This window comes from Dermacentor variabilis, chromosome 4, assembly GCF_050947875.1.
Source record: "Dermacentor variabilis isolate Ectoservices chromosome 4, ASM5094787v1, whole genome shotgun sequence".
Lineage (NCBI taxonomy): Eukaryota > Metazoa > Arthropoda > Arachnida > Ixodida > Ixodidae > Dermacentor > Dermacentor variabilis.
Window position 1 is genome coordinate 84,292,881 of NC_134571.1, and position 18,719 is coordinate 84,311,599.

The following is an 18,719-nucleotide window of genomic DNA, read 5'->3' on the forward strand; positions in this document are numbered from 1 at the left end:
TCTCTCTCTGCGCAGAATGGGCAGCTTCACATCGGCCCCCAAGATTGCCAACGAGGACCAGGCTGACTGCGACCTGGAGATGGAACAGCAGCGCTCTGTCACGCGCGAAGAACTGCTCGCTCGCTGTCGCGAAGAGCTGCGATCGCTGCCCCCTCAGCTGAAACGTAACTTCACGGGACGCTACCAAGAGCAACCCGGTCCGGAGACCGTGCGGGTGCTGCAGTGGAACTTGCTCTCACAAGGTGAGGGCCCACTGCCTGAACAAGATGTGGGCTATAGTTCGTGTCCGTAATCCACGACGGCAGGTATTGCGCTTGCGTCCGTGCTCACACGCACTCGTCTCTTAGTTTGTGCGCAATACCTGCCTTCTTGTCTGAAGCTTCTTGCGTGTCATATGTGCCGCGGAAATGTGCAACAAGGCGCAATTTCACTTGCGATGGTTATACTTCGTCTGATCATTTTTATTCATGCTATCCAAGATCGTTGCACATTAAAACACGTTGTGGGGCTAGTTGGTGCATAGCTTTCAATAGGGGGAGCGCCAATAGTGACGGCACACAAGAAGAAATACAGACAGGAAGCGCCTTGTCCTGTCTGTATTTCTTCTTGTGTGCCGTCACTATTGGCGCACCACCTATTGAAAGGAAATAGTTGCACATATCTGGGAAGTTTTACCCGCCGTGACAGCTCAGTGGCTGTGGAGTTGCGCTCCTGAGCTCGAGGTACGTCGCCGGTTCGATCCCATCCGCGGAAGGCTGCATTGCGACGGGAGCGAAATGCAACAACGCTCGTGTACTTACGTTTAGGTGCATGTTAAAGAACCACGCGTGGTCAAGTGAATCCGAAGTCCCCCACTATCGCGTGTCTCTTAATCAGATCGTGGTTTTGGCACGTAAAATCCCAGAACTGTTTTTTTTTTTCATTTTGTAGCTTTGTGTTCAACCGCGCACAAACTAACCTATTCTCACAGAACTGCTTACGAAACGTTTGCTAGCGTTAATGGTGTAAATGCGATGTTTAGAGCACTATGTGACTTACATTTGAACGTAGTTCGACGGGTAGCCTTTACACTATATAGCCTATAGGCTACACATTCTCTGCCTGTAATGACCTTCTTCTTGCCTACATATCTCGTACACACCTCTTATGAACATTAATGAACCAATTTCCGGACCAAAATTTTTCATACATTGTCTATAGACGATTTCTGGCCACACTATTTGCTATAAATCGTTTACCGATGTAATATATCGCATTTGCGGATAAATGCCTGTGTAAATTTCTGTGGAATGGCTAAATAAGGTTTTTTTTGTGTTAAATTGACCGTTCACTTCATTTCAAAGCCGCATATGAGCAGAACGAGGAAAAATAAGTGTTATACGTAACGGCGCCAGCTCTTACTTCGGGAGCGAAATGGGGCCCCCTCCATACGCGGACACGCGCATTTTAATACTTCTGTTTTCTTTTCTCAAGTGCACTGCTATCGCTGGACCGAGCGATAGCACGCTGTTAAAAAACGACTGACGCTAATAAAAAACAAAAAAAAAACGACTGACGCTGTTAAAAGAACACCAGGCAGATGTCCCGCTCCTTAGAGAACAGAGACGTCTGTACAGGACATTGACTTGAACGCGTATGCCGCGGTGTGCGTTGGCCAAATAATTTTCACTTTGCAAGATCCCCCGAAAAGCACCCCGAAATTGTTCAGCTTGCGTCGTAGATCTGTGTGGAGTCATATCGAGCTCTGCGGATAGGAATATCTCAGATACGCCTGCGACTAATGACTTGAAACCGGAAGTGCTCAATTTTAATATTGTATTGGGACGGATACATCTGCACTGTATATTTGTCATCGCCCATTACTGTGACATCGGCCGCCGTCCTGCTTCCAATTTGTAAGATTTTCCCCGTAACATATCAAAATCTTCAAGTGCAGCTAGAAATGCACCGCAACTAGAATACTGCAATGCTTGCGCATCGAAAAGCAACTTTGATGCACAGCAGACAACGCCGACTGCCCTTGTGGACAGTCCGAGCGCGGTCACTCGCACTGGACGCGCCTGAGCAGCTGGTTGTGTCACAGAAATATACCGCAAGAGAGTTTCGTATCTCTCCCTGTGAAATTCTCTTGTCGGATATTTCTGCGCGCCCAAGGCTGTCAAAATGATTACATAGTTTTCAACTACGTGTTTTGTCACCGGACGTCTAGATAGAGCTCCGTTGTCGGCCTCTATAATTTTTTAAGACCCTAACGGTAAGCGCGTTACCAGTACGAAAAGAACACCCTGAGGGGTGTAAACATCTTTACAGTGCACTCTAAAACAAAATTACACTCTTTGGGTCGTATCTTGCCACACAACAATAATCATCTGTCTAGTCCGCATTTCCTTTCTTTTAACGCTGCGAGCCTGGTACTTCCCAGTAGCAAACGGCGTTCGCGTTGTCAGCATGACATAGCATTCCCGACAGGAAAGTAACGGATTTTTTTCAAGCGTTTTCAAGAAAGGAAACGCAAGCAAGGCAGATGACGATTATTGTTGTGTGGCATATATACACCTCAAAGGATGTGCCTTTGTCTAAGAGTGTGTATTCCAAGCTATCCAAACTTCCCACTCCTGAATTGAATCAGGGTTACATTGTTTTGCTCTTCGTTCTTTATTTGGAAAATATTTTGAAGCAGCGGCTTGTCACATTTCTGACTCGGTAAATTTCCTCGGTGCGGTCACCATCTGATTATTTTCTGCCTAATCGCTCACGGGTGTGCTCAATTCCGATAGATTTGTTCTTGCTGCGCGCAAGGCTTGAAACGTAGCTGTTTTGTACATTGTGTGGGATTCTCACCCCCGTAGTCTTCTTGGGACAAAGGAACGACAACACAGTAGTGCAAACAATCACAAGGGCATTTATTGCTCCTTTCTAAGATCAATGCCTGCTAGCCGAGTTGCTATCCACAAAACATGCCGATGGGCGCGCGACAAATCTAGAAGTCCGACTCACCGCGACCGGATAGCGAGCGAATGTGTTCGCCCCATGCTGGATCCCAACGCCTGGTCGTTCGCGCGTACGGTCACGCGAACGGTGGCGCTTTCGAAGGCGACCACGCGAGACAGTCTCGCAGAAGCTTGGATTGCGCACGCGCGATCCAAGCTGCTTTCCGTCCCGCCGCCAAAGAGGGAGCGCCGAGTCTTTCCCGCACCCAAGTAACCCCGCAGCAGCTAGCAGCAGCGCAACACTCGCGCCATCTCTCGCACTGCGCTTGTACCACTCCGTCCATCGCGGGCGCCAGGCCGCGCGGCGAAGCCGCACTGCAGGAGCTATGCGGGAAAACAAGATATCAGGGGACGCGTGAGAGTCGCGCATCCCCACAATTGTAATACCTTGTAGCAAAGATGAATTAGCGCTAGTAACTCGCTTAATCTTGTGGAACGTCACAAAACATTCAGCTTCGACCATTCGTGTGCTATTGGCGTAGTCTGTCATTTATTGCGCGTATATGGTGCGCATATATTCAAGTGTGCGTCCATTCATTTATCGACACGTTGGCGATAGAGTGGGCTGAAGTTTCCGTGCCAGTTGGGGTAGCTGTGTGCAAGTATTGTGCGTGAAATTTATTATGACAGGACGTGGCGCCATTCCTTTTGTTATTGTTTAACGGGCGGTACTCACTCTTGCCGACGTTCCAGGACTGAAGCACTTTCTTTGAAGGTTAGCAATACAACGCTGGGGGACGACCCAATTTCCACATCCTCGTGGAAAGCCGTACACCTGGAAGTGCCGGTAACACGTACGTACCTTTGCAGCAGCGGTCCGCTAACTTGGCCATGCAGATACACTCCATTCCGTAATATGCCAGCTAATATTTTTGCAGCCAGCTACTGCATACCTCTTCAATCCACATGATTCCATCCAGTACGATTGGCGAACAGTGCATTAGAGAAAAATCAGCTGAATTTCCGACAGCTGGTTGGACAGAAGCAAGGTGGAAGGGGTAATGGTTTCGTGTTCGTGCGCTGTCGCTGAGGCTGCGTCAGGCGCGCCGCCGAAAGCGCCATCTCGTTTCTCTAGAACAAACTGCTCCGCAAAAATGATCAATACCCGTGTAGATAGGGAACGCAAGACCGCAATGACATTCGGTATGAATGTCACTTATGGTGAATGACATTACACGTGTCTCGTGACAGAATTCTAACGTATGGAAATTCGTCTTAAACGAGGTTACTTTTTGAGCCATTGAGTGCGTCAAACATTGCGACGCTAGGAGAGATCAAAGTTTTTCCGCAACTTCTGGTACACTTGTAGGCGCTTCTAATGTGAATGGGCAGATGACGCGTTCACGGTTTAGTGTTATAGTCAAACATCGTTTCTTGTAATACTAGAAGGTGTGGGAACAGAGTAAGAAAGGAAGAACGATGAAAAATATGCCACACGTTGTAGTTGTGCGCAAACCGGTGTAGCATGCGCAGTGGACTGAAATGAACGTTCTCGGTCTGTAGAGCTGTGAATGTTTTCGAGGCGCTGTGTGGTATAGCTAGTCCCCGAAGGTGCACAAATAATAAACGAAAAAAAAATTATGTAACGCTGGTCGGCGCAGTAGGTTATGCGTATTTTCTTAGACTGCTCAGAAGCCTTCGGAGTAATTAACGTGTCCGCGTTCGAACAACATATTTCTCCCTGCCGCAGCCCTGGCCGAGCAGGCGGACGGTTTCGCATGCTGTCCCGACGCGGCCCTGGACTGGAGCAAACGCCGGTGGCGCATCCTCGAGGAGATCCTCAGCTACCAGCCAGACGTGGTGTGCCTGCAGGAGGTGGACCACTACAAGTTCCTCAGCGCCAGCCTGGGCAGCGTCGGCTTCGACGGCACTTTCTACCCGAAGCCGGACTCGCCGTGCTGCTACGTGCGCGGCAACAACGGTCCCGACGGCTGCGCCATCTTCTACGACCGCGCCAAGTTCGAGCTGCTGCGGTGCGAGAAGCGCGTCCTCGAGGTGTTCACCTGCCAGTCGAACCAGGTGACGCTGCTGTGCATCTTCCGGCGCAAGCTGGACGACGCCGAGCTCTGCCTGGTCACCACGCACCTCAAAGCGCGCCAGGGCGGCCTCCTGTCCAGCCTGCGCAACGAGCAGGGCAAGGACCTGCTCGACTTCGTGCGCGCCCACCGCGGCCGCAGGCCCGTCATCATCGCCGGCGACTTCAACGCCGAGCCGAGCGAGCCCGTCTACCGGACGCTGATGGCGCAGCGCGACCTGCCGCTCGAGAGCAGCTACGCCGTCCGGCCTGGCAGCGGAGGCGTCCGCGAGGAGGAGCCGCCGTACACCACGTGGAAGATCAGGCGCGAGGGGGAGGTGTGTCACACCATCGACTACATCTTCTACACTAGGCCCGACTTTGAGCTCGAGGCCCGACTGGACTTCCCCACCGAGGACCAGATCGGACCGGGCCGGGTGCCCTCGCTCGCGTACGCGTCCGACCACTTCTCTCTCGTGGCCGACCTGGCGCTGCCGTTCCGAATCTCCGACCAGCAGGTCAACGAACTCCTGAACGAAGAAGGCTCCCATCGCGGCACTGCTTCCTAACGATACGACAGGCGCCAATCGGCGCGCGCCACCTTTATATCTCTGTGTAAATAGCTCCCTTTGTCGCAGCTTGTTGTATGCGCTTGGCATGTAATGAAATTTTTTCGCTCGAAATTGGTATGATAGTAAAAATGTTGAAACAGCGAATTTTCGTTGTGCTTGTGTTTTCTGACTTTGCTGCAAAAATATCAGTGTAGGCAAAATGAGGCGCAGCGTATGTACGGAATGGCTTGCGGGAAGAAAAGGCTGCCCTAATTTGTGCTTACAAGACGAGATGGTCGCAGCATTATGAGCTGTGTGCTGCCCACACGATATGGCTGCAGCCTTTATCAGGCTTGAGTCCGACCTTTCGCGCAGACGCGGCACGACTGTTTGTGATGGTTGGTTATCGATCCATTGTTGGCGCCCAAGGGAAGCCGAATTGTGTGTCAAGCCAACCTCTTCCGGTGAAGTCTGACGGTGGCAGTATGGTAAAAACCCGCCAGCGCGGAAAGCGAATTGCAGTTTGAAGGAGTACTGGCACAATACGTTACTTTATTTTTTCTTTTCAATAATGAATAAGTGTAGACCGATTGGTTATGGATCGAGCCTGGACTCTTAGACCGCAATGCACGATTAGATCTTTTTCATGCAACCTACTCAAACTATCGACCTATAATGTGTCGCCGCTTCAGACGCGAAGTAGTCCGTGTTCTTGCGCTGTGTCCCGTCTGCTTCATTTGTCGTCCTTGGTCGATGGCTTTGGGAGATAGTTTCAGTTTTGCTTGACGTGCTGTTCGGCGCGTCGCATCAACGGAGCAATGGGCGCCTGCCCACTGACAAAAGCAGGTGACGTCCGCTGAAAATATCTGCAAGAGTGATTGGCTGAAAATATCGCTCCAGGACTCCTCATTATAGTAGCCACGTGGTGTCACAAATGACAGGAGCGCGAGTAAGTCTCCCGGTACACCAATCGTGTTCTCGCAGCTGCTCGTACTGTAGAAGAACTGCAAGGTAACGGTCAACGGAGGCGCTTAAGGGGGTGTTTCCAGCAAAGTTGGTAGACGCGGGTAACGCACAATACAAGAAATGAAGTGTGTAGGCTAGTTGAAATCATGAACGGTGCTGGTAAGTACGTAAAAGTCTGGGCACATTGCAAGCATGCTGAAGTATACCGAAGAAACGCCAAGCTGTACACAGGTGAGGGATTCATTTAAGTCATGGGAGCTCGTGTAGCTTCTATGGAAGCTTGCAAATCAAGAAAGCTTCTACGTGCGACGGCCGATTTCCTGACTTACTAGTATAGCAAGAACTACAAGAAGTACTGCGAAAGAGCCAGACAACAAAGCGGGGTTTAATGTCATCTTCAATGACCAGTACGCTTATTGTGACATCCATGATGACCGTTTCGTCTGGTGTATCAGCTATCCGTTAAATGTGGTGCTAACGGCTAGTGTAATTTGCTGCCTTGAGGTGAGGACGTCCTACATGTCGGCTAATATCCACATAGTGACGGAATGTCAGAGAATACGAGGTCTAATGTGTTCTCTTGATTCATCGCTGCGATGGCTCCGCACCCTGGCCACCACAGAGTCCTTGTTTCTGCAAAGGCAAAGAAAAAAAATTATGCATAACTGACGTAATGTGGGAATCGATGTTATCCAAATCATTTTGCTGGTAGCTGGCTATCCAGCATCATTTGGAGTTACGCAAAGAGTTACCAGGTGTCATTCATGTCATGTCAATGATGTCACGTAAAGATGTCATGAGTGCATGTCATGCATATATCCTGTTATATATCTATTCAGTTAAAGAAAGCGCGTTGACGGAACCTGGGTCTGTGCATCGGCGTGAGATAGATAGATAGATAGATAGATAGATAGATAGATAGATAGATAGATAGATAGATAGATAGATAGATAGATAGATAGATAGATAGATAGATAGATAGATAGATAGATAGATAGATAGATAGATAGATAGATAGCGCTCCGCCGATTCCCTCTGATGATGACCGATTGCCATGGTCACCATGAATACCAGACGTGAATTCGCTTTTCCACTGGCAGCGTACAGCTGATGGTCCCTACACTCATCTTTGCTGCAGATCCAGCTATTAGGTGGCTTATAGGCTTCGGTGCGCAGTCACTGACGCCACACCGAAGACGTATTCACCGCTACCAAAACGCGGTTGTTGGAGCTTGAGATAAGCGAATGAGATCAAGGGTGCGTTCCCGCGCTCCGAACTTCAAAGCCATGCACTAGAGTGTAACTTGTTTTATCTAGGGACCTTACTCTCTAAGAAAAGCTTATATATATTTACAGCTTACGTATATTTGCCGCACAACAATAATCGTCATCTGTCTTGCCCACATTTTCTTGTAAACGCTGCGCTCGTTACTTGCCTGTCGAGAATGCTCTGTCATGCTGATAACGCGCATGCCGTTCGCTACTGGGAAGTACCGGGCTCGCGGCGTTAAAGAAAGGAAATGTGGACAAGACGGATGACGTTTATTGTTATGTGGCCAGGGTGTAATTTTGTTTTAGAGAGTACTCGAAGATGATGAGTTACTGGCATCCCTATTAAAACGGAGCGGTGACAATGGTCCCGTAGCCTGCTTGAATTAATGAGGTATGCTATACATGTGTTTTTTTTTATTCTAGCGTTTCTCTACACATCTCCTTAATCGTTTTTTCTTTCTTCCGCTAAGCGTTTGTATGTACCGTTACCTATGCCTGTAGCGGATCCGGTCGTATCTCTTCTCTGCTTTAATTGCAATTGTATGGACACTCCAGGCGCATTTCTGCCGTCGCCGTGAGGTTCTGTATAAATTCCAAGGGCGACAAATTCGTTGCCGCGCGCCGTATATGCTTTATGCCCGAAAGAAAGCGTGCAAGAGTGAGCCGGCGAACGCGGCTCAATCTCGTGTGGGCGAGAGAGCAAGGTGAAAGCGGGTGCCTTCTCCTATCGCGCACGATACACGGGGGGGGGGGGGAGGGGGGACTGCGTTCTTCTCCGGCGGCTGCTTCTTACGGCGCGGTGTATCTTGAAACCGATCTGGGCCGCTATATTGTAGCGATGCCTTATGCGTTATTCTATGCTATTCTTATCATCCACCACACACGGCCGCCTGATCCCGTTTATTATGTGGGCAGACCGTCGCTCTGACCACTGGCCAAGCGCGAAAAGCCTGAAAAAGCATAGAATCGGAAAAGGCATCGCTACAACATACCGGCCCACCGACGTGGCCAAAGTGCGTGCCCGCGCGGGCCTCATCTTCAAAGCGATCTGCGATGTTTGCAGAGTGCGCGTAGTTCCGGCAGCTTCGGATGCGCTGTGCTTTCAACATTTCGTTCGCGTTGAAGCGAGAGATGAACGAAGGTCAATTCGCTCGCTGCTGCTGCCGCGATTCTTCCCTTCACCGTTTTTACAGAGTGTTTCAGCGGTCGTAGAGCGAGATGTGTTCATGTTTACCTGTACGCGAGTTAATTACCGTGCTTGTTAATTAGTGAACGAATGTTTGCAAGTTTATGCGGCCGATAAAGCTAATATCCTTACTTCGTTAGGTATCTACTAATTTGCTATAGCTATCGATGCTTCGCCTTTCGGGCGAAACTGCGACTTTTTTTTTCTACCAGTACTCCAAATGTGTCTTGCTTATCTCGACTGCAGACCCGTTGATGCCTTCCGTGCACTTTAAATCCAAGCACTTCTGGAAGGCGTGCGTTACCTATACAGGTCTCACTGGGTGGATACCTTCGCATTCCATTAGGACATGTTGAGTGGGCTCCCGATTTTCGTTGCAGCAGACGCATGCCTAATCTTGTTGCGAATATTTGCTCCGGCATTTGTTTGTCCTTAGTCAACCTGCTCGAGTCTCATATAGCAAGGCGCCCCCTTTGTGTACCTTTGTGTTATCGTACAGATATTCCTTTCTAATTTCTTTCTTCCCATTCTTGTATATCTCCATGATCGTTGTTGTTTCAATTCTTTGCATCCAATTCACTGTCTGTCTTTCTCTCACTTTGTTTTTGATGACTCCTGGTTTGATTATTCGAGTGCTCTCGGGCGCGACGACGCCTAATGGCGATTTTCGCGACGGCTTCCGGCACCAACGCGCCATTTGACGAGTGTTCTTTCACTTCCGCATCCGCTATCGCATTTCGCGCACATTGTGGTGATGTCACCTTTAGGTATTTATCCCTATATTTAGGGTTTTTGGAGCGAACTTGGGGGATTTAGCGTCTTTATGATGATAGCCATAGGGATTTTCGAAAGAGGCTGGCAGCTGTTGGCATATAGTTCCCAACAACGGAGTTATACACCTTGTACCATATATTTTGTAATCATACGCTTTTATTGATAGGGGCGGCACTTGCCCCCCCCCCCCCCTCTGTAGAAAGAGAGGGGGGAAATACTGTCATTCGTCCCCCCGCCCCACAGCCACTTTTGAAAGGAGGCGCTTTCGGCTGCACGCTGGAAAGTCCTACAAAACTACAGCTGAAGCTACATTTTCTTTCTTAATAGAGTGGCCACGCAAATAATGCTTCTTTTATACCATGTATCCCCTGCATGGGCAACGAGGATTGTCTTCTGTGCCTTCTCGGGACGCACTGGAGCAGACGACGCGTAGGATTCGCCATACACGCTCGCATTGCGGAGAAGGCCTGGCGCTGGGCAGTTCCCGCCCTAACAAATGTACAGCTCGCGCTACTCGCATCATGCCTGCGTTTTTAGGACCGCTATATCCGTATTTGGGAACGCAATCTGCTTGCTATATTTAACCTGCGGGTGAAGGGGAGGTCCGGGTGAAGTACTGTAATCAGCCGCGCGTAACGACTGGTGTGCCTTGCGGCATGAAATCGTTGGATTATCAAATGCTGGAACTATTGAATCTCCGTCCAGAGATAGCCTACATAGCGTTGCAGACTCAGTATCTTATCACCATCAAAAATGTAATCAAACCACTTACAGGTATAACTGTCGAATTTCATTGTATAATCACAACTTATCGTAGATATTTTCGTGAACATGACATTGGTCGAATATGCAGAGCCATTTCGATAACAATAGAACACTCACTTGACTTTTTCCTAAAGGATGTGTCACTTATGACTTTGTCGGTTTCATTTTTAGAGTGTTTCTAAATAACAGCTACACTATTACTTGTTTCCCGACAGAAGCAAGAACCGCAGACATTTCATATTTTGAAGAAATGAGGGCTACCTTCTAGTGACATGTTCAGAAAACTTGAATTATGTAAGTTGCTTCGCTCTGAAAACAGTTACTGAATACTCGCTTTCTCCCAATTATTATGGGTTGTACACGTCATTTAGTTGGGTTTCCCCGGTATCCTTGTTAATTAAGCTATGCGGGATACGCCGTTTATATATATTCGCAGTACGAAACAATGCTCTAAGTGACAAGCGATAAATGTTTATTCTGTGTAGGTTCATTACAGCCATTGTAGAAATTTGCTCCTTCCGCGGCGTTCCACGGTGTCGTACCGCCATTATTCGAAATGTTTCCCAGACTCCTAAAACAACAGCACGAGATACGGATTTGAAATTCCACGAAAATAGGGATAATTTTAAGCGCAATGCGTCGCATAACTTTCACTTTCCTGATTTAAATGCAAGTGTTGCAGATAATTACTAAACCATCGTTTTTTCATGTGTTTTCGTGCATCATACGAGATTTGCAGTTAGTTTTTCCGCTGTCCCCCGTGAGCTAAGCGAGGCAGCTTGTTTATATCTGGGGAAAATTAGGCGTATGGTATGGGTAATACGTAGGCAATGTTCCAAATGAGTTGGTTAAATACGCCTTTTGGAGTAGAATGCACATGCAAGCGGTCCATAGCATTATTAGTCTTCATTACGAGCGGCGTAAAACTTAGACGTCTGCGCTGGCATAATTACAAGTACAACTGAGGTAAAATTTTGCAAACGTAGAGGTAACAATACGCCAAGGTAATGTGCGATGGTAAATCAGCTTCAAAATAATTGTAAGCAGGTATTCGAAAGTATCACGCTGCTGTTAGTAGCATAGGTTTTCCAATGTCCCAAGAGAACTCCGCGGTTCAAATACTTTATACTTTGAAGAAATAGGCAGCATTTTAAGTGCAATGTGTCGCGTTTCTTCAACGTTTCTGGCTTATTTGGAAGCGTTACGAATAATTATTGAACCCTCTTCGTTTATTTTTTTACTTTTTATGCGTAATATGTTAGATCCGCCTGATGTACTCACTGGACTAAATGTGGCAACTTCTTTATGTTTGGTGACTGTAAGGACAAAGTAATTGGTGATGTGTAGGTAAAGAGGGGAGGGGGAGGTGAAGTGATAAGAAAGTAGAGATAAAGAAAGAAAGGACTATAGACTTAAAATCTTAAAATCTTAAGTGTACCACGATTGCGGTCAAAGAGCTGCATTCCATCTGCAGAAGCCAACTCACTAGTCCTGGAACATTGGAACACGACTTACCCGAATCACTTACGAGTATACACAGGTGGCCCTGTCAAAGCCATCTGTGTATACTTGTAAGTGATTCGGGTAAGTGTGTATACTTGTATTGTAATTTGACTGTATAGCCTCCTCGACAATTATGGAAAGCGTAGCAATAGCTTCTGCTCTGCGCAAACTAAAGACTTTGCCTCAGCACAATGTGGTTGTCCTTATGGACTCAAAGGCCGCGTTACAAATATACCTTGGTCTGCCATCCCTCAAGTTCCCACTCAAATCACTAGCCATCGTGAAAGAACTCAACAAAAAAAGCTTTACAGTAAAGTTTTTGTGGATTCCCTCCCACATTGGTATTTCTGGCAACGAAAAAGCTGATGCGCTTGCATACGCAGCGCTCTATCATCCTCTCAAAGTCGGGGCTCCAAAGAGTAATCAGATGAAAAAATCTGACATCCGAAATCACCTTGGGTCGCTTTGGGTTCCACCGTATGTGACCTGCGTAACCAAGAGATTGCACCGAGAGGAAGCCATACTTCTATATCGAATAAGGACATGATCTGCTACTACACCGGCCTGGTTATTTAAGACGGGGCGAATCATTTCTCCGAACTGTACGGCATGCAACGAGACAGGAGACATTGAGCACTTTTTTTGGTCCTGCCAAGAAATTCCAAGATGAAAGGGACGCTCTCCTGAAGAATCTGCAAAAAAAAGGACCTTCTGCATGCGTGCCTGCACCGCCTTATATTTCCCGAGGGATCAGTTATAGCCGGCAAAGAAACTTCACGTCTCCTTATCGAATTCTTAAGAGAAGCTGGCTTGATGTACATATGGTGAAACCCTTCAGCTGCGCTGTAAGAGACGCTCGGGCGGAGCAATTGCCGGCCTTGATCGCCAGGCTAACCCCGCCTGTTGCTACAATTCACCACCACCACCACCACCACATGAAAATAGACGGATAATTGAGGCTTTCGCAATAAATTACGTATGCAACCATCTAAAGTGTTACGAACGTATCTAATGCGCGGGACAGAATTGAGCCTGCTGACTTAGGAGAATTATAAAAGCCACCAAGACCACATTTTGCGAAAATTGGTGGTACGGTATGGAAACTCTGTGCGAAGTTAAATGCGGTTGGATCAAACACTGCCTTTGTGTGTTAGACTGCCTGTTCAGAAAGAGAGGGGGGGGAGAAAGGGGAAGGCAGGGAGGTTAACCAGAGGGGAAGATCCGGTTTGCTACCCTACGCTGGAGAGAGAGGGGAGGGGGGTTAAGTGATAACAAAGTAGAGATAAAGAAAGAAAGGAGCATAGACATAAAATCACAGTCGGTCGCTGTCGCCGCATACTGTCGCCGCACAACACAGTAGCACTTGCAGCACTATAAACATCTGTTAAGGCTGCAGCAGCTTGTCCAATTCTGTTGCCCTTAAAAAGTGCAACAGTGCCCTCGTCGCCCTCTGCTGCAATGGCTTGTGATGGCAGCATTTTAAATTAAGTTCCTCTGTTAGAAATCTTCGGTCAAAGCGCGCAATCACGATTGCGAGCGATTGCCTGTGTAAATTATAGCGAGGACAGTCACAGAGAAGGTGTTGAAAAGTCTCCACAGTCATCACACGAGGCGGCGTCGGCCCATCCGATTCGGAAAGCAAAAGACTTGGTGAACGCCACCCCTAGCCATATCCGACAAAGCACGGTAGCTTCGCAACGGCAGGCGTAGAGAAGAGCCTGGGTTGTGCAGCCGGTTGTTTTGAAAACTTCCTGCGTTCCACAAGAAAAACGTGATATCACGGCTGAGCATTCGAAGTTTTCTAGAGGCATCTGTCCTTGATAATGGTATCGGCTTCTCTTCGTCGCCTTGAAGAGCCAACCGAGCAGCGTTATCGGCGTGTTCGTTCCCTATGACGCCGCAGTGACTTGACAGCCACTGAAATGTCACGTGGTGTCCTTTCTCAGTCAAGGTATGGATTAGTTCTCTAATCTCGAATACCAGTTGTTCGTTGGTCTACGCCGCAGGGCTGATAGCAAAGCCTGCAGTCTGCTCCGTAGTGTACGCTGTTTGTTTGTGTTCGTCTCTGTTTCTCTCTCTCTATCTCCCCCTTCAGCTCTTTCTCTTTTTTTATACCCCTTAGCCCTTCCCCTGTGCATGTTGCATGTGCTGTTGCATGTGTCGCACAGGGGGCTGTTGGCTATTTCAAGAAGGAAATCAGGCACGTAACAAGGATTTTCTTTCGAGGGGGGGGGGCAACCCAAGGTAACTTCTCTATGCAAAAGAAGGGGGGGGGGTGCCTTTACTTTACATTACAAAGAACGCCGCCCACTAACGCTCCATAGTCCTTTCTCAGTCAAGGTATGGATTAGTTGTCTAATCTCGAATACCAGTTGTTCGTGTGGTCTACGCCAAATGAACATGAATTCACTGAATTGATGAAGTCACTGAATATTGACCGTCTTCGAGGTTGTTTTTGGCTGACGAGACGAAGTGCAGCGCGAAGAGATGCGAGTTCTGCAGCCATCGGTGTCGTTGGGTGACATGTCTTGAAACTGATGGTGGTGGCTTTTGCTGGGAAAACCATGGCTCCAGAGGAACACGAGAGTTGCCGATCGATCAGTATAAATATGTACGTGGCCGGCGTACCTCTTGTGCAAAAGGAGCACGTTTATATTTCGTGGAAATGGGAGGAAGGGTCATGGTAAGTGGAATATGCGACAAAATTTTTATTTTCCTGGTGCTAGTTAGAAGCGTTGCAAATAATTACTGGAGCGCCGTCATAAGACGTTCCTACTTGGTTTCAGCGATGTCCTCGGTGAACTAAACAAGACATTTTGTTTTGGGGAAAATAAAGGGCGCCTTATCGGCAATATGTAGGTAAACTTCAGAGAGAAGGGGCAAATTATGACATTTGCAGTAAATTACGCATGCAAGCAATTCATGAGCTTAATGAATGTGTTTTACGCACAAAGCAGAATTTACCCCTCTGCTCGGGGAGAACTGTGTACTCGACCCATAGCAAATGTATGGGTTGAGCATATAGCATATCATATCATAACAAATGTTGTGGCAAAGTAACATTTGTGTTGATGAATTACTGGCTTCTTAAAAGAGAGAGAAATGATGCATAGAAAAGCAGGAAGGTTAACCAGAGGTAGTTCCGGTTCGCTACCATGCACAGGGGAAGAAATAAGGGGTGTAAAAAAGAGAGAGAGTTGAAGGGGGAGATAGAGAGAGAGAAAGAGAGACGAGCACAAACAAACAGCGTACACTATGGAGCGGTAGGGGGCGGCGCTGTTAAAGTTTATCGTGAAGCCCCGTACACCGCAGGAACCTTAGTAGCGCTAGTAAGGCTTTCAGCGCGGATGTTCTTTGGGAGCATTGACCTAAAGCTTTCAGTTCTGATAGCGGACGATTGTCCAATTGGTCCAGCGCTCTGCACATCACTTGTCTCTGGGCGCTATACCGCCGGCAGACACAGATAATATGTGCGAGCGTCTCATCGCTGTTGCATGTGTAGCACAGGGGGCTGTTGGCTATTTCAAGAAGGAAAGCAGGCACGTAACCAGGATTTTCTTTCGGAGGGGGGGAGGGGGGCAATCCAAGGTAACTTCTCTATGCCAAAGAAGGGGGGGGGGGGTACCTTTACTAGTACAAATGTGAATAATGCCCACCGTTCGCCATAAAGACGCGTAAACCCGGAAAAGAGAAATGAAATGAGTTGTATCTCAGAGGTACGCCTGTGAGATACACCTCTCCTTTGCTTGGCAAACAAGGAACCGCATCAAATGGACTCGAGCAAGAAACAAATGCAGTAAGAACACTGCCAAGAACAAGTAAACAAGCGAAATTGTAAAATAAAGATTTCTAGTAGCGTTTTTTGAATTAGCTCTGGAATAATTATAGAGAAATATGTATTTCTGGAGCAATTACAGTTCTTTTGGATGCCTAGTTTGCTGCTCTACCAAGTTAAGCTCCAAAACCGACTCGTACTGTTATTTGGTAAATTTTGTAACGATGCGTGGCGCCAGTCCCGTACAACCGCGTAGAGCGCATGACGCTGCGGTTCTAGACGAGCTGCGCCTAGGAAGCTTAGAAAAACCCCCACATAACCACAGGAGAGAAGTGGCTACGTCAGGCGGCTCGACTGATAACTGTAGAAGCGTCATTAAAAACACACGGAATCATTCTCCACTTCCGGCGGCGTTTTCTCTACTTCCCTTTTAAATGAACAGACGTTGATCCATAAATACTTTCACAAACAACGGTTAAATTTGTTAATTTCTGCTTCTACTTCATGTACGCCTCGGCTCCCTCCACATAGTACATCGCTTAATTTTTCAAATCCTTGCGACAATTGTTTCCAGCTGCCAACTTTGCACGAAAAGTGCTGTACAATTAGGGAATTACGAGACAAGTTAACGAGTGACATTGATATTGCTTATGGGTTTAACGGTTATTGCAGGGTTTCATGATGGACGATGTTTAGCATGATTTTATTTTCCACCTTATCTAACCCATATCACGGGTATATGGTTCCGAGCATCTGTCAGCTTCACGGCCAGCCGTCAATCGAGGAAATAATGAAACAAAATGAAAAGTTAAACGCTTGTGACGTTTTCTCCTGCCGCAACACGTTCCACGAGCATACAGACCAGTTGAATACGAACTGAATTTTTATCCTGATCCCTGGATCGGTCTAAACAAAGAAGGCTGAACTAACGAAGCATGAGCGATGAGCGTGACCGTTGCATTAGATGGTGACAACTGAACGCAGCTCGAGTTAATCGCGCGGGCACCAAATCGATGAGAAAACTGGCCTTCACACCCCAGGAGATGCCCATAACTCCCGCCACCCAAAAGGAGTGAAAAGGGCCGCAAAATGCCGAATAGCTGTGAAGTCTCAAGATTGATTTGGCGGCGCTTGAGGAATGTCTGTGAGGAGTGGTGGCGCGGGCGGGGGGCTATGCCGCCTAATTTAAGGCGGGGAGGGGAGGCCCGTGGGAAGACAAGTTCTGAGTGCTTGGGCTTGCCCACTCTGGAGTCTGCGGATATTTGTAGCGCAAGTATTTCTTAGGACAGGTAAGCTGTACAGCAGGAAGCCCAAAAATAGTGCTTTATATAGTTCAAACATTGATGCCACTGTTGCGCCCCAGGACTTCTCACCGAGAAATGCGAGAAGGACCGCAATGGCGGCCAAACGCTTTGTCATGTACGAGACATGAGGACTCCAAGACAAGCCTCTGTCACCGATAACCTCAAGAAATCGATGCGTTCATCTGTATGGTACATTTTGGTCACTGATCTGCAAAACATATGGGGCCATCGCTTTGCGACTGAAAGCAACGAGCGCACACTTCTCCGGTGAAAGCTCCAGGCCTTGCCTTCTTAGATATGTTGACGCGGCCGTTGAAGCCTTGTGAAGTCGTGCGCGGACTTGGACACGTGTCCCTCCTGAAGCCCACATGCAAATGTTGTCTGCATATACGGATAGATGTACGGTTTGCGGTAACAATCGGCGAGACCAATGAGTACCAGGTTGAAAAGGGTAGGGCCGAGTACTCCGCCTTGCGGTACACAACGGCTTGTATAGCTAAACGACGTTGGTCCGTTTTCAGTCAAAATAAAGAAAAATCTTCCATTCAAATAGCTGCATATCCAGCGAAAGACGTGTCCGCCAATCCTTGCAGCTTCTTAGGCGTCCAGAAATGCATGGTGATCTGCATTGCCATAGGTACCTTTAACATAAAGAAATAAGGCCGCCGAAATTCGTTTCATGTGTTTCTGGTGCTGTACACACGTTACAAGATCAATAACGCTATCTATTGACGAGCGTCCGCGTCGAAAGCCAGCCTTTATCTCCGGATAGACGTTGTAAAATTCTAAGTGCCATTCTAGCCGTGTAAGGATCATTCTCTTCATTACTTTGCCGACGCAGCTGGCCAGTGCTACTGGACGGTAAGACGACGATTCCAATGGAGATTTGCCAGGCTTAATGAGTCGAACAAGGAGGCTCGATTTCCACGTCGCAGGGGCCAAGCCGTCACGCCATGTTGTGTTGTATAGGCCAAGAAGTGCATATTTGGCCTCTTGACCAATTTTTGCTAGCGCAGTGTGCGTGATGATATCGGGTCCTGGAGGCGAAGATCGCCTGCACCCAGAGGGTGCGGCATCTAGTTCCTCGATGGAGAAAGGAGCGTCCATACGAGGATCCCGGGAGAAAGGGGGGGACAAAAGCAATAGGTGTGCAAGGCTGGAATGTCGGGCCTGCGATCCTTGCGCAGTAATCGTTGGATATGTCGACTTCTCGGCGTCCTTAATGGAGGGCTAGGGATTTAAATGGATCGCAGGCAAATCATACAGATCTTGAGAAGCTGTTCGAAGTCCACGGACTGTTCTCCAGGCAACCGTCAGAGGTTTACGTAGATCGAGGGACTCACAAAATGATTTCCAGCGTTGAATTTGCAGTATACAACAATGCGACACTGAATTTTCTTTTGAATGAGCCTGGCCTCTCAAGGTCGTAAGCCGATTTAATTCGCCTGTACCGTCGCTCCGCTCGCCGGCGGGTCGCACGGAGATCTGTATTTCTGCCTCAAAATCTGTGTATTTATCTAATGATCGAAATGAACGCATAGCATCCTGCATGGCCTTGGCGATCTGAATTTTCCGTGTGGACGAAAAGCCTCTGCTGCATGCGTCTTCCATAAGTGATT

The 18,719-nt window shown here is 47.9% G+C and overlaps 1 protein-coding gene across 4 annotated transcripts in view; it reads left to right on the forward strand.

Annotated features, from left to right (window-relative positions):
• The window catches only part of cu (NADP/NADPH phosphatase nocturnin), a 29,553-nt gene extending 23,833 nt beyond the window's left edge, over nt 1-5,720 (forward strand). For all 4 annotated transcript variants that reach the window (XM_075689625.1, XM_075689628.1, XM_075689627.1 and 1 more), the window contains exons 2-3: nt 16-242; nt 4,681-5,720. In XM_075689625.1, the coding sequence (XP_075545740.1) occupies nt 16-242; nt 4,681-5,573 (1,120 nt within the window). In that variant the 3' untranslated portion in view covers nt 5,574-5,720. The remainder of the gene's footprint in view (nt 1-15; nt 243-4,680) is intronic.
• Nucleotides 5,721-18,719: the final 12,999 nt, after the last annotated feature.